General features: G+C 38.9%; 1 protein-coding gene across 2 annotated transcripts in view; it reads left to right on the forward strand.

The window, feature by feature from the left end:
* Positions 1–12,164: 12,164 nt before the first annotated feature.
* uri1 (URI1 prefoldin like chaperone) overlaps positions 12,165–16,861 on the forward strand; it is a 177,555-nt gene continuing 172,858 nt past the window's right edge. Inside the window, exon 1 of one of the 2 annotated variants that reach the window (XM_028809670.2) lies at positions 12,165–12,594. In XM_028809670.2, coding sequence (XP_028665503.1) covers positions 12,523–12,594 — 72 coding nt within the window. In that variant the 5' untranslated portion in view covers positions 12,165–12,522. The remainder of the gene's footprint in view (positions 12,595–16,861) is intronic. The other variant, XM_051932184.1, reaches the window with a different exon arrangement.

Below are 16,861 nucleotides of genomic sequence, written 5' to 3' on the forward strand. Positions count from 1 at the left end.
TATTTTGGGGAACTGAGAATTGGGAAGCCATCCCAACTTGCAGATACTGTAAGTACTGTATAAAGAAGTAGTTTAGTGGGGTAGTGGATTTTTTCTGAATTTTTTTTTTATTTAACAAACCATTGTAACTACTTTATTTATCCCTCCTTTATATTTTTTTCTGAAGCAAAATACACCAACTCTGATATTCTTTTGGATGCCTTGCCATGGTTGAGCTGTAGAAACACCAGGAGACGGCGCTCTACTGTTACAAAGCTCATACAATAGGGCTTCTACATTTTACTAATGTAATCTTTCATCAAGGCTTAATGATTATTTCTAAAAATATGACAGATTCAAATTTGGATTCCTTTTCATTATTTAAATGGTTATAATCTATTGAAGCTTCTTATTTCAAGCACCATTCCCATGACAGAAGACTCCACTGTTTGTCTTATGCTAAGACTAGTCACCTGACCAGCTTCTATTCTGTTCTGGCCCAGAGGAATTACCTCAATCAACTTGTTCGCCATCTAATTGGGCAGAAATGAAAAACAACCCAATTACCTCAGATAGTTGGCATTTAACTTTCATTTCAACTGGGATGCCAAGATGCAAATGAAAATCTGATGGGTCTAACCAGGTTCAGTAGACAACAGAATTGAGCTCACGTTTAACATGCTGGGCTCTCCCAGGTCACATATTGTTTTGTAAATATCATTTCGCATTAAATGCCTAATCAGAATGTTCTTTGAGGAAATTTTGAAATGTCAAGAAATGTTACTGTTACTTAGCAAATATCTTCTCTAAGTATAATCATTTATTTATCATTTACTGAGCACATCAATTTTAATACAAGGCAGTCAGGTGCAGGATTCTATTCTGACAGTGTCAGACACAAGGAAGGAACACAACCCTGACGGGATACTAATCATACTTTTTATTAATTTAATGTTTGGCAAATCATTTTCTATACTATAAAAGAAGCATGATTTAATATGGAAAAATATTTGTACATTTAGAGTTATATTTAAAATCAAACACAGTTTTTTCCTTGCGTGTTCTTTGCAGTTAAATATTTTAGTAAATTTTGATTTGCTGAAGATGCAGATCAGTTTATGCTTGCTGTATATGTAAGGTTTTTCACAAGTCGGGCCCATCTGCAGTTTTCTTTATAAAATAACATTCAAAGAATTTTTTTATTCTTGACATAGCCTGGCAATGCAATAATTGTGAATATTAAATGAAACAAAAAGAAAATGAACACATTTATATGCATCACCCTCTTCCACAAATCACTGCAAACGTGATATACACATGGCCAAATAGAATGTTGACTTTTCAGATCAATGACTTGCAATCCATTGGCCTCGTGTGAGCTGTGCTGCCAAGTCAATCCTTTAATATTTGAATATAAAAGTACATTTGTTTACTTGATGAAAGGATTCAAATCCATCTGACTCTGTATGCACTGTTCATTAATGTTACATTAGCTTCCAAGTTTTATATCATCTCTAAATTTGGATATAGTGATTTCACCAGTGTTAGCCAAAGATTTTGAATTTGACAATAAACAGTCATCTGCTTATCCATCTGCTGACTTGGTTCTTCCTGGCTGAGGTTGCTGGCATCAGAAGCTCATCTTACTTGATACCTGTGAACATCATTAAAATAGCCTTACTAGTTACTAAGAACAGTCTCTGGGCTATCTGAAACAAAATGTATCCAGTCCTATCCTTCTTTCCCCCTGGTTTGGTGCTTCATAATCCTAGCCCTGGGCATCCACTGTGGCAGATGGCGTTTATTCCAATGAGTGTCTCAATCAGAGCTTAATGCTTGCTTTTAATTTAAAACCTTGATGCGATTTATGTTAATCTTTTCCCATTTAATTTTTTCATTCCAAAACACATGTTATACTTTTCTTAGGAACTTAACAGCGTAAGAATGCATTAGCTCTCCTGTACTTCTCCATTCTCCCATTATCATAATATTACATTCTCAAACTCACTTAATTTAGTTCAAGATCATATGAGCAGGAGCATTTTCTGTCCAGCATTGGGTGCCAAGAAGGAACCAGCCCTAGACAATATGCCAGCCGATTGAAAGGAATACCTATGATGAAAAGTCCCAAAACCGTGTTTTAGAGTGGATAATTAACCTGACATGCCCCTTTTTTGGAAGTTTAGATTCAAACACAGGATTCTCAAGTCATGGTTGCAAGTCATGGATTTGAAAAGGCTAATCAAAATAAAATCATATAATAAAAAACTATTGTGGCATCATGCCATCATCCTCTTTTGTGGTTTGAAAGATTTAACTATTATCTTTCTCACTATTTTACAGCAGCCATTTTACAAACAGAGGAGTATATATTGTCTTGAAATTGATTTTTCTCTGTCATGAATAATCGCTCAGAATTATGACAATATAGTTATGATTTCTTTTTTTTACCTCTAGGCAGGCACATTAGTTCAACAGGCAGTATTGCCGGCACATACTGTTTGACACAAATCTGGACTGGTTTTAGTGTGGAGATATCATAGTCTGACCACAATCCTGTAGATTTAGACTGAGGGTTCCATGATCCTCTCATTCTGTCCAAAGACATGTCATTTGGTTGACTATCAGTGTTTAAGGGGTCTAGGTTATTCGGTGTGTGTACATCTCATTCAAGTTTTACTCCTGTTTCATACCCATTGCTTCTAGGACTCTGGCCCTGAATGGGAGAAAAGGTGCTTAGAGAATTACAGATTTTGTTAATCTGTTCTATACATTATCAATGAACACAAGCATTCCCATTGATAGTTTAACATACAAAGAAAAAAGTAAAGTTAATGAGATGAAAATGTTAAAAACCAATTGGATTTAAATAACGCAGACATATGCCAGGGATGAGTCTTGTGTACAGTTATAAATACTGCTTTTTTGTTTAGATTTTGTGACTAAATGTAATTAACAAAAACAGCAAGCACATTGATTCATGTTGTATACAAACAAAGTATACAAAACGTAATACTCTTGGCATCTGCCCACAGATATTAATTTCATTCTTTCAGCCCTCAAAAACCATCCAACCCAACCACACATTGATGCTCTTATGCTCCTGACACACAGTTGAAGAGCAAATAGAAAAATGGAAGTAGTAAACAAGTAGTTGTAAACTATATAGCATTCTCTAATCCACTTAGTACAATTCAAGACTGCAGGGGCCAGGGCCTGTTCTGGCAGCTTCAGGTACAAGGCAAAAAGCAAGCTTTTATAGACCATTCCGGAGTTAGAGAGCTTCATATTGCTTAGCCTATAAGATTAGTGCTGCATACTCACCAGTTCTGTAGATTTCACCAGATAAAATAATCTATTGGAATGAAAACCATCAGCCACTGTTCTTACAGGTTGTGTACTGATAGATGGAGGCCACCATTAGAAAGCACTGTATTTTCTGATTGTGTGTTCAGAAAAATCTGTAGAAAAAATGTATCAGGTCTGCCTGATTCTGTAAACAAATCTTGTGTACTCTTCAAAATATATGTATTTTTTAGCATATTATATTATAGTATTTGACATGGGCATCATAGTGGCACAGTTCTTTGTGCAACCTCCTTTACACATCCAGTACCATGGATATGATTAACACTATGCTTTGTACTTTCCATATGAAGTATGCACATTTTCCTCAAGTTTTCCCACCCAATTCCCAAAGATGGCCTTTTAGGCTATTGTTGATTCCAAATTAACCCTAAGGGTGTATGAATTTGCCATGTGATGAACTCTCATTCTGTGGAGATGGTCTATCTATTCATCATTAGTTCTATATATCTCAGTTTGAGGCTATCAGGAACTAGACCATATTTTATTTTAGTTAAGGCAGTTTTTTAATCACTCTTTAGTCACAAAGTTTATTTTTTTATTCTCAGAGAGCAATTTGGCATAAGAAACAGATTACTTGCATAAGCTTGTTCATCAACTGTCATCATCTGTTCATTCATTATAGAGTCATGGGGCCTCATGTATAAACTGTGCATACACACAAAAATGTTGCGTACGCCCATTTCCACACTCAAATCGTGATGAATAAAAACTAAACTTGGCGTAAAGCCACTCACATTTTCACACTACCTTAATTCCTGGCGTACGCAAGTTCTCCGCTTGGTTTTGCACACTGGCGGCACCCACCGTCAAAGCAGTGCTTTTGTTCCAGTGTGGTTTCTCTTTCTTTTTTAGATCCACATCCCTGATGTGGCTTTATCAAATACACTGAAATTACCTGCATATTGTTTATTAGTTTAAGGTATCTGATTGTAATTAACCTGTAACAATATAATGGTCCACAGAATGGTCAAACTATTCCAAATACCATAGCTGCTTTAGCATTGTTACTCTCAAGTATTTATCCCATTGTATCTGAGTGTGGAATCACAGCTCTACAGCAGCTGATCGGAAAGAGAATTATCGGTGTACAGCATCAAGCACACGCTGCTTCAGCCTGTTCTATTGAACTGCTCTCATACGACAAACACTTCAGAGCCTTTTCTGTAGGGACCTAGTGGTTCATAAACAGTTTCATCCCAAGAACTATAAACGCACTCGATCAGTCCATCAAGTGCTCCTTGTAGAACTGTTTGTACTTATTAGTACAATTACCTCACTGTAAACTTGCGATACAGTTATAATATTGCACAACCTGAGCAACTTTATAAAGTGCGTATTTACATATGATGACGATATCATTTTTAAGATGAAATGCAGCAAAATATCTTTATTACATTATACAGATAAAATGTTAACATAATTTAAATAATCTATTTTGTTAATAATTAAACATGTGAGGACATTTTGTCGCAGTGCTAGCAACGAGCTGGCGCCCCGTTCAGGGATTGTTCCTGCCTCACGCTGTATTCTTGCTGGGGCTGGCACAACACTGGAAGGATAGATTGATTGAATAATTAAACACGTACTACGAAGATATTTCAATGTTCCTTAAAAGTTTTGAAGAATCTGCGTTCTAAGCTTACAGATGGCTTGACATTTATTAGAGAGCAGAATGTGTGGTGATTGGGTACTTGTAGAAAGAAAAGGAAGGACAGGAATTGGGGTTAGTACGTTTGAAAGAGACAGTACTGCTGCAATAAATTATTTCATCGAAGGTTGCGCATGCTGCAGCAAGCATCTTGCAGGAGGCAGGAACAATCTCTGGACATGGCGCAGCTTGTCACTATCACTGTGCCACCGTGTTCCCATGTTTAATAACATGCTTTAATTCCTATCATCATGAAAATTATATGAAGTATACATCTCAGTAATTAAATTATTCAGACAGCTGTAATATCACGAATGTAATGGATTCTGTGTCCTGTCGGAGAAAGAGAAAGTTTGTTTAAGAAACACGTAGTGATTCACACATATAGAGCACATAGAAGAACAAATACAATACAAAGCATTTAACGTGCTACTTTAGTTATGATGGTATTTGAGAAACTAGTAAATTAAAGATTTTAAGATGAAGTTTATGATGTTCTACTTTAATGACAAATAAACTATGTGATTAAAGTGGAAATTTCGAGATTAAAGTTCCATGCTTTTTCCCCACTGTGTGCCTATTTTTTCTTTCTTTTCTCTGTACCATAATAAGCTTTCATACGACATTCAGACAGTGGGCTACGACTCGCCTTGTCATGGCGACTTTGATATCTGTCAAGTTTTTTTTTTTATTTTGGGCACTTTGCGACTTTGTGAACTTGAACTTTCGAGTATCTCCGACACTCTATTTCACTCAATCAACTGCCTTTGTTGTTTATACCACTGTTTAAACCAACAAATAGTACATTTTTCCTTGCCTCCACTTGGCATTCACTGAAATTCTTCTATTTTCTCCCATGCTTTTGCCATTGTCTTTTCACAGAATGCTGAGCTTAAGGGCAATTTATATTGATTTGCATATTCAAAGAGGGGTAATTCTGAGAGGAGTTGGGGAGTGGCGGCAGGCGCATGCACATGCGTTACTTTTCAGGCTGACCTGGATTTATGGAGTGGAAGAATGTAGAAGTTGGCGTATGCACAGATTTATGCATCTGGATTTTTTTGTGCGTTTGCACATTTCCGCTTTTGTCCGTGTGCCATGTTTTAGTGTGAATTCTACGCACAGCGTTATGCATGAGGCCCATGGGGAGCCAAAAATTATCCCAGCAGAAATGGGCACAAAGCAAGAACCATCCCCAGACTGGGCACACACACACACACACCCATGTTAAACTAACTGGAAGCTTTTCCAGACATGTGAAACGAGTAGAATATGTAAAGTCAGTCATTTTATAACCTGCTTATTCCTGAACAGGGTTGCAGATGCCTGTCCCAGCTAGCATAGCACACAAGGCAGGAACAAACCCTGGACAGGGTGCCAGTCCATCACAGGGCAAACACACTCAAACAAACACACCACAACCACACACTATGGCCAATTTAGTATTGCCAGCCCCCCTAATCTGCATGTCTTTGGACTGTCAGAGGAAACTGGAGCACCCAATGGAAACCCACGCAGACACAGAACATGCAAACTCCATGCAGGAGGAAGTGGGACATGAACCCTTCTCTCCTTACTGTGAGGCAGCAGTTCTACCACTGTGCCACTGTGTCAAACAAAACATAAAGTGCATTCAGTAATTCGGTAAGGATTCACACTGAGGACTGTGCCATCATGCCACCCTATTAATCAGTACTCCATACATTCATCCATTTACTCATCTGATTATTTTATTAAATTCAGAGATGTTGGGGAGCTGGTGCCTAACCCAGCAACACTTCACACAAGGCGGGAACCACCCTAGACTTGACATTAGTCTATTGATGGGTACAAAGCCACATTCATTTGTAATAGACCCATTTTGAGATGCCAGGTAGGCTAATGGGCATGTCTTATACAGACACAAGCAGAATGTACAGACCATCCATCCATCCATCCACTATATCCTAACTACAGGGTCACGCGGGTCTGCTGGAGCCAATTCCAGTCAACACAGGGCGCAAGGCAGGAAACAAACCCCGAGCACGGTGCCAGCCACCGCAGGGCACACACACACACACCAAGCACACACTTGGGACAATTTAGGATCACCAATGCACCTAACCTGCATGTCTTTGGACTGTGGGAGGAAATCCGAGTACCCGGAGGAAACCCACGCAAACACGGGGAGAACATGCAAACTCCATGCAGGGAGGACCCTGGAAGCGAACTGAGGTCTCCTAACTGCGAGGCAGCAGTGCCACCGTGCCGCCCTGTACAGACCATAAAATATTAAAAATATACTGTATATAGGTTTTGTGTCAAACAAGCAAATGCAATGGTTTCATGACAGAGCTCACCAACTCATCAGCTAAACAAGAAGGAAACAGAAATACTTTTCTTATATTGTCTTTTCTACATTTTTTTCTCATCAAATCAATAAAATTCAATACAAATAACACAGCAGGATGCAAGGTATCAAGAAACATATTACAAAGATATCTACAAATATGTAAATATTCTGGAATTATTTTAAAAAACTGAATAAGTTAATTAAATTTTTCACATTTTGTCAGGTTTGTCTACAATGACTACTACGTCTCATGTATTTGATGTATTGAATTACCATATGTACTGGGTATAACATTAAACTACAACTGGCCCTGCAAGCAGTCCTCCAATTTACAGGGAAGTCATGTGGGTTGGTGTCAGGATTGACATTCCAGGCACTGTATAAAAACTTCATGCAGCTCTGAAACGACAGACAGGATTCCTATCTGCTCTCCACGGGAGTAGCTCTGCTGCAGCCACCCACAGGAAGGCTGCTTGCATTGTGAAGGGGATTGGGGAAGGCCCACGGGATCACCATCCCTGGAAGAGTCAAAACCGTCAGAGAGCCAATGGGTTCAGGCTTGTTGGGGATCTGGACTGGTGTGGTGCTGAGGCATCGCCCACTGCACGGCAGCACTCGGGTCCCAATTTGAGGTGGCCCATCTAGGTAGGCGCGTGGAACATCTTGTCTCTCTGGCATAACAATCATCTTCCTTTGCTGTTGGAGGAGCTTGGTAATCTCTGTATTTCAGTGGTAGCATTCTCTGAGGTGAGCAGACCTGGGATTGGCCAGATCTTTGTAGGCGGGTATACATTTTATTGGTGTGGTCGCTCTGATGGCTTTCATACTCAGGGAGTAACTGTTGCTGTGACAGATTGGCTCCATCCAATGGTGTCCGATGTCACTCCTTTCAACGAGTACAGTATATTATGAGACTCAGATTGTATGCTCTGACCACAGTGAGTGATGTCTCGGTGAGGGAGACATCTTATTCACAACTTCACTTATTGGTTAATGGGTGCCCGTGAGGTGACACTCCTCTGGTCATGGGTGACTTCAGTGCAACCACTGCCACTGACACGACTGGCTATGAGGATTGTGTCAATCCCCATGGGTCTAGTGACCATGGTGAAAGTAGCTCCATGTTTCTTGATTATGCAAAAGGTCCAGGGGCTGCAGATGGCTGGATCCTGGTTCCAGCACCCTGAGTTGCAACAGTGGACTTGGTACTCCAATACTGATGGTGCGGTGAAGGACATTGATCAAATCCTCGTAGGCAGACCCCAGAGGCTCTTACAAAACTGCAGGGTCTACAGAAGTACCCAGTTTGTGAATTCTTACCTCAGACTTGCTGTTGCTATCCTGAAGATCCAGCAGGCTACCACCTACTAGGAAAATTAAGATAGACCTGGCAAGATTTCACAATCAGGCTGTTTCACACATCCAGCTTACATAAGAACTGAAGTATTACACACATCTGAATTTGTTCCTGGGAGAGTCGCAGTCAGGGCGGCTGATGGAACGGTCCTTACGGATGACACTGCAGTTGTGACCCGCTGGGCTGGCTGCTTTGAGCAGCTGTTTAAAACTGAACATCCGGCTAGGATGTTAGACATCTCTGGGTCCATGATTCTTGAGGCTGATCCTCCAATTAGCTGTGAACTACTCAGTTTCACTGAGATTGCACATGTGGTGAACCAGCTGAGGGTAGGGAAGGCTGTAGGGATCTGTGGTATCCGGAGTGAACTTCTCCAGGCTGGTGGTAAGGCTGCCCTTCTGGCATTGCAAGAAATCTTTGCTTCCATTTGGGAGACGGGCATCTTTCCAACTGACTGGAAAACGAGACATGTCGTCCCTATATGGAAAAGTAAGGGTGATTGCCTGGATTGCAGCAACTACAGGGGGATAACATTGCTGTTGGTGCTGGGTAAGGTCCTTGCTAGGGTCATCCTCAATAGGATCCGTGATCACTTGCTCACCTATCAGTGACTGGAGCAGTCTGGTTTTACGCCTAAGAAGTCTACCATCGGCCGCATCCTGGCACTGAGGGTTCTCATGAAGCGCAAAAGTGAATATTGGCAGAGTTTCTTTGCAGCTGTTGTTGATTTTCATAAATCATTCGACTCAGTTGATCGAGCTGCCTTGTGGGACATCCTGACACTTTGCAGGACCCCCTCAAAGTTGCTGGCCAGCCTGTACACTGGTACTGTGAGTGCTGTGTAGAGTGGAGGCAGAACCTCTGCATTTTTGCCAGTTGAATCTGGGGTTAATCAGGGATGTGTTCTTGCTCCTACTCTGTTCCATGCTTTGCATGGACTGGGTGTTGGGCAAGGTTGTGGGGTCCAGCAGCTGTGGGGCATCTGTTAGTGAAGAATGATTCACTGATCTTGATTTTGCTGATGATGCTGTGATCAATACATGCTCTAATTGGAGCTCTCGAGAGACTGAGCGATGGATCTGAGTGTCTGGGCTTGCAAGTGTCCTGGATAAAAACCAAGATCCAGGTCTTTAATGACCTCTAAGGCACAGCCATCATTAGTGTGTCTGTATGTTGAGAGAGTGTCAACCTTGTCGAGGGGTTCACTTACCACAGCAGCAACATTCTTCCTATGAAATCAATAGATGGATTGGGAGAGCATGGGGTGTCATGAGGTCGCTGGAAAGGGGTGTGTGGCGCTCCCAATATCTATGCAAAAGGACGAAGGTCCAAGTCTTTAGAGTCCTAGTGCTTCCTGTCTTGCTATATGGTTGCGAGACATGGACCCTATCCAGTGAACTGAGACAAAGACTGGACTTCTTCAGTACTGTGTCCTTCTGAGAATCATTGGGTACCGCTAGTTTGACTTTGTGTTGAATGAGTGGTTGCTCATGGAGTCCTGAATGAGGCACATTTCCTGCACTGAGAGGGAGTGTCAGTTATGGCATTATAGCCATGTGGCGCGATTCCCCAGAGGGTGATCCAACTCACAGGATCCTCATTGTTGAGGACCCGAGTAGCTGGACCAGGCCAAGGGGATCCCCATGTAACACCTGGCTGCAGCAGATAGATGGTAATTTCCGGAAGGTGGAACTGGACCGCGTGTCTGCCTGGGGGGTTGCCAACCAGGATCCTGAGCTGTTTCGTCGTGTGGTGGGTGCGGCAACGTGCTGTACCAGAGCATGCTCCCCAACCTGACCTGACCTATACTCAAGAAAATTTGGTTTCCGATCAGTAAATTTAATGGTATGAATATATTTTCCTGATTATAGTATGTTCATAACAAATTACCATCAGTGAAGTCATTATGTCTATAACCAAAAACCATATGTTCAGTTTTCAATATTAATTAGGTTCATTCCCTTATTATGAAATTTTTTTTATCAATCCAGAAAATTTGAGCATATTGACATTCCTAAAATAGGTGAAATAATGTTATATAGTTTTACAAAATGAACCATGTACATCTGAGTTACATTTCCACTTAATAAAATATATTTTAACTCCGTTATGCTGCACTTTGAACAATATTGCTATTACTTTGTAGGTGAAACAATTGTTAGGTAAAATCCAAATTATGCACATTTAATAATTGTTACACATTGTTCCAAGAAAAAATAGCAAGAGCTTTGCAAAAGTTTCCTTCAACAGTATTTTTATGCATTTGTTTGCATTTCTGGGCATTATAAATTAATGTGTTATTAGAATTTAAAAAGGGAATTGACAAATTCTTCATTCTAGGAACACAAAACGATCCGTAGCACTGAACCAGTTCTGCCAGGTTCTGCAAAAGCTTTCACCCCTTTGCTGTCTGTACTCTGAATTCTGTTTTGCCCCCCTTCTCTCAAATCTGCTCCTAGTAGTATGCAGTACATTTGTTACTACTGTTGTTTTTCATTATTTTTTTACAACTATCAATTTCAACTTATTACTATCCATTCATTTACATATAATTTATTTGTTTATAGTATAGTTTAGTATACTATATAGTATAGTATGTTCCTTACTTGTCTTGCACTTTTCCTATGTTTATGTAGATGCAGCACCCAGGGCAGTCTTAACAGTATCCTAGGCCCTAGGGCAAAGTAGTGTGCTGGGGCTCCTCTTTTGATGGCAAAACAGAAGCAACATAGGCATCAGAAACATTGTAGGCCCCTATGCTCCTGAGGCCCCGGGAAAGTGCCGATTGTGCCAAAACGTTAAGACGGTCTTGGTTGCACTGTGGTTCTCAAGAATGTTATTTCGTGCCAATGTATGCTACTATACTGCGTATGGATGTTTGACAATAAAGCCACTTTACCTGACTTGAAAAAAATAATTAAAAAATCTCACATTTGTAAGAGCTACATGCACCATAGGAGAATATATGCCTTTGTAAATTTTTTAATACACTGCTGATTGATAACATTTCTCTGCCAGACCAAAGTGTATGTTTATTCCTTAAATTTCATACCCTCATTGTATTGCTTTGTACAGAAATACCAACATTGTTTACTTCTCTTATTCATTGATAACTTGACTCGTGTAATTTGAATCTATAAATAACGAGTCAAAATTGCTACTAGGAGTAAAAAGAAACGGTCTTTACTCTTCCGCGATGAACACAAAATCCAGCGACAGTGTCAGAAATGTACCCGTTAGTTCTGTACAGTCACTCGGAGTAAACGGCAACATTGTGTCATTTGACTCACTGGTGTGCAGTTCGAATGAATCAGTCTCCAAAGGATCGACTTCTCAAATTAAAGGATGGTATTGGTTCGAATATTATTGTCCTAAATCGTATTTGTGTTTAACTGGATCGAGCCTGCTTCTTCTCAAGTCAGACTAAGCACGCTGTAAACACTCTCAGCACGTGGCTCCGTGAATTGCCTCAGTCGCACACTTTTACCCAGAGTTCCACAGAACCCAGGAAGAGATGAACATGGCGCAGGTTGCAAGGAGCTTTTAAAAGTCCGTGGAATGAAATATAGCAGCGGGGTTATCGTGCAAGCATTAACAGAATCAAGAAAGAAAGCACGGTGTTACACAATAATGCGAGTGTGAAATGATTTCACTCCCGAGGTCCTGGATAACAACCGGTGCTCCATTGATGAATGACAGGAGACAACAGCGGCTGAGGAATTGCTTCAATTGCATTCATAAACATTTTTTTAGGACTCACAATCCTTGAGTTTCCTATTTCCTCACTCTTTAATTCAGATACCACGCATATTTTGTATGTAGAAAACCAGCGGAAGCATGGCAGAAAAAAAAGAAAGGGAAAACATTCAGCGACAAGATTTTTCTAGGCTCCGAGAAGAACAAGGCAAGGTAAAAGTAGTGGAGATGAAAGGAACCGACGCGGGGCTTCCGCGTGATCGCGCTTATGTCCAGTATTTATTCTAGACGTGCGCCTGTTTTTCAAATGTGTTATTATGAATAAGTGTCTGCAGTGGTATGTATTTGTATCGCTTAAAGTGTGTTTATTCGTTTTACAAGTAAAACTTTTAACGCCTTCTGGAAACTTCCTTATCACGTGTTGCATCTTGTTTACAGCGATAAGATCTGAACATTCGTTGATCACATGCGGACACATATCCTTATTTTGTTGTTTTTTTTATGTACTCCAGCAATATCCATTAGCAATACAGCTATGTTATTTATCATGTGTGGTGCAGAAAGCGTCAAAGGACACGAGGCAACCACAACTGCCATTGTGGCGATTAGGACTAAGCTATTGTCGCCTGCTTTTGGCCGGTATTATTCAGTATTCCAAAGATAAGAAAAATCAACAAATAAGTGATTCAATAGCTTATAGAAATAGACATCCCTGCACATAAAAAGCATGCCTTGTAAACATCCATTACTCGATAATTTGAAAGATCAGTTATTGGGGGTGGGGGGAGGGTTCGGGGGTGTGATGCATGTGATTTATTTAAAGCCATCCAGAGGTTAACATCGTGTTGAAAGTCCATTTTTGAATCACAAGAGTAAATGGTCAATTTCTACTTCGAGAATCGCGTGGATTTATCGTGAAATGTCTGCACGGCCACGTTTCATAAAGAAAAACGTTCTTTTCCGGTTGTTTTGTCTCATTAACATATTAAACGAAGGGAGGGACAGCACGACTTGTTGATAAAGAAAGCCAAAGCTCCGAATGAACTAATGATGAAGTGTTTTTAATAGTTTTTCATAAATTTTTCGTGTTTATCCAGGTATTAATTTATGTTGCATTGTAAAACTAAAAACGCATGTGCATTTTTAAGACTTAAATTACACAGGCCAAGTTTGAAAAGTGATCAAGAAATGGTGCCATCTGATCACCATGTGTCATTTTTGATATTTCTCTGGTGGTCACAATCAGAAACTTGCATGGATTCCCATATTATTCATTTAATAAGCTGTTATTGTCAGGGCACCGCGCTGGTACAGTGGTAAGACATGATTGTATTACCAATTCAGAGGTAGGATTTGAATTCTGTGACAAGGAGTTTGTATAGTCCCCCTGTGTCTGCTTGGGTTTGCTTACTTTATTCTAAAGATGTGCTGGTTAGTTTAGTAGGTAATTCTAGACTGGTCCCAGTGTGCATGGGTTGGGTGTATTTGTCCTGCAATGAACAAGTATCCCGTGCACACCTGCCTTTACTTCAATTGGAAAAACAAATGTAACCAATTGTATCTCAAATGTTGTAAGTCACTTTGGATAAAGGGTTAGCAAAATTAAATGGGTTTTGAGAATGTGTATTTAACTAAAATTTAAAAGGTGAGATGATGGCAACAGAATATTTCCTACTCCTATTCTGACGTACTGCTCATCCACAACTATATCGTCTTTCATTCATGCTGAATGTTAGTCATATTTAATATTTTAATATTTATATTTGCTTAAGTTTCATTTTTGTTGATTAACAGCATGTTTCCTACATTCAGTACAGCTTAAAGAATTTTACACAACCTGTATTTCAGTTTTCGCTTGTCAAAATGTACAGTCATCCTGTTGTGACTCGATGTTATTTGTTTCATTTTATGGCTTTTGTGGGAGTACCTTTGTAACGTGCAGCTATGTATAATGAGAAGAAAAAATAAATAGATCTTTAAAATGAATAAATGGTTAGGTATGTGATAATTGTATTACTCTTCATATTACTGATTTGTGTGCACCTGCATACAGCTGCCTGTGTGTCTCCAGAGTGGTCCTTTTCTGCAACTACTTTGGATCATGAAAAGGACAAGACCAAGTGGTTAGGGATTTGGTGTTTGGTGTTTTGATGTAAAGTACATTTACCAATACATTAATGGAGGCATATTTTAAAACATATAACAAAGCAAATACATTTTGTAGATTTCCGTATGATTAACCTGTGAGTTGTGACTGAAAAGTACTAAATTTACACAGTAGTTATTTTAACCTAACCAGCTACTGTCATCCCTCTTCCTGGATGATTGAAGTTACTGCAAATTTTCCTTCAAACTTGAGAGACAGTCAGCTTTTGGTAAACACGTTCTACAGATATCACATCTCTGCAAACTCATTTGTTTGTCATGGTGAAAGATAGGTGCTAGTCCCTTGTTGTCCAGTAATCAGCAGAGCATGGCCCTGTTAGTGTGTTGAATGTGTGGTAGGTAGTTTTGGTTAATTTTTGGAATGCAGTTGTTACTAGAACCGCTAATTTTTATGGAGCTGATAAATACATTTTGGGAAAAAAAAAGACATTGAATGCTGTATTTAATACAGTTAAGTTCAAGACTTGCTGACAGTCCAACACATATTTGAAAGACATTACAAATAAGCATTGTATCTGCTGTAATTTTGACCAAATTCTTAAAAGAGTTTTGTAATAGAGTACTATAATCTTTTTAACACTTGTATAGAATGTTACATAACCTAAGCTTTTGGGCACAGTTATTCTAGTAACTGAAACTTTTATGCTGACACATTTAATCTCATTTTGTTTTGTTAGGGAGCAAATGAGTTCTGTGGCTGCCCCCTACAATAAACGTGTTTATAAAATTGATACATACCTTTGACTGAGTGAATGTGTGGATGTATGCATTAGGGCTGTCAAATTGAACATCAGTATTCAAATATTATTTGTATTTATTTAAAAAGACAGTTATTCAAAGACAAAAAGCTGGCATTCAATTGTAAAAGAAAGATGTTTTAATCTGTGCAGATTTTAGCATTGGGTTACTCCAGAGGTGCTATGTAAAGATACAGTATTATATTTGTCTTCTTTTGTACTTCACTTTCAGGATAAGCATTTTTGATGATTTTGAGTGGTTAGCTTATCTCCATTAGTAAAACTTACAACCAGACCATTGTTTTTTTTTCTTTCCATACTACTACTTTGTTAAAGAGACTTCTCAGTGTCAGCCAACACACAGTGTCCCACAATTAGTCTCAGTTGTATGTGACTGCTGGAAGCAGCTGCTTGGGATGTTGATGGTACATATAGGTGCCCAAGTACCGTTAGGGTTGTTTTTTTTAATTTTTTTTTTGTTGCCACCATTTGTTCTTGCCATGACTACTAGCTTGGCTGTTACTATAATAATAAGGTTTAAACAAAGCTACATGCTAACATACATGTAACACCCAGAATCATTAACCTAAGTTCAGATTTATTTGAAAATTTGCTTATTCTTAATGGGAATATTTAAACTTCAAAACTAATTTTTTGTCTAATTTGATGGCTCTATTGTGCTTGTTGTTTTTTTTTTTGTCCCTTTTATCCAGTCGTGAAATTTCATTTCTTTCCTGCAGAGAGTAAACCAAACTATAAAATAATTTTAGACTATTGATTTCAAGTTCTGATATAAGTAAATAATGCTGAATTAAGAGATTTTTTTTTGTTACACAGACTTGCCCAAAAGGAACAGAAAGTATGAGCCAAGAATCAAATGCTCTGTTGTTAAAGATAGTAAATCAATTCCCATTTCTTTTAAGAAGCTGTTTATGAGAGGACAATGACTGCTTAGTTCCTTGTGGTGTTTACACCTCTTAATCCAGAATGAAGAAAATTGGGTAGTATAATTCTTTTCTATGGGGTACCTTTAACCTGTAAAAGGAGTGTTAAAAGTCAGAAAATGAATGAATGGTTGAGGCATTCAACTGTATTTTTAAATACCATGGTTGAATAACCAAATTCTGAAGTGGTGAAAATTCATATTCTTAGGATAAAATTAACATAGCATATTACTTTTGGTGTTCATCTTTCGTTATTATTAAGTCAAAGAATACATAAAGTGGCGTGCAAAAGTATTAAATCCCCTTGAAAGTCGTCATCATTTTCTGCATGACAAAGGATTTGTACACACATTTTTCCATTCAGTATTTTTAATGTGCACTCTGAGCACTAAGTCCATGAAGTTTGAAAACATCTGTCATCCTGCATAGTTTTTACACATTTACTGCAGAATGTGGAAACATGATGTGTCATTTGAGACTTTTGTTTACCCTGAATAAGGTCATACATATGCAAAATAATGAGAGTGTTTTAATTCCAGTTGGTACTGTTATCTTTGTATTGAGAGAAAGTCAAAATTGTTACATTAAGGGACTATTGCACCTCTGGCTTTGGGAAACCAACTAGCTGCGGTT

Source organism: Erpetoichthys calabaricus, chromosome 9, assembly GCF_900747795.2.
Source record: "Erpetoichthys calabaricus chromosome 9, fErpCal1.3, whole genome shotgun sequence".
NCBI classification, from domain to species: domain Eukaryota; kingdom Metazoa; phylum Chordata; class Cladistia; order Polypteriformes; family Polypteridae; genus Erpetoichthys; species Erpetoichthys calabaricus.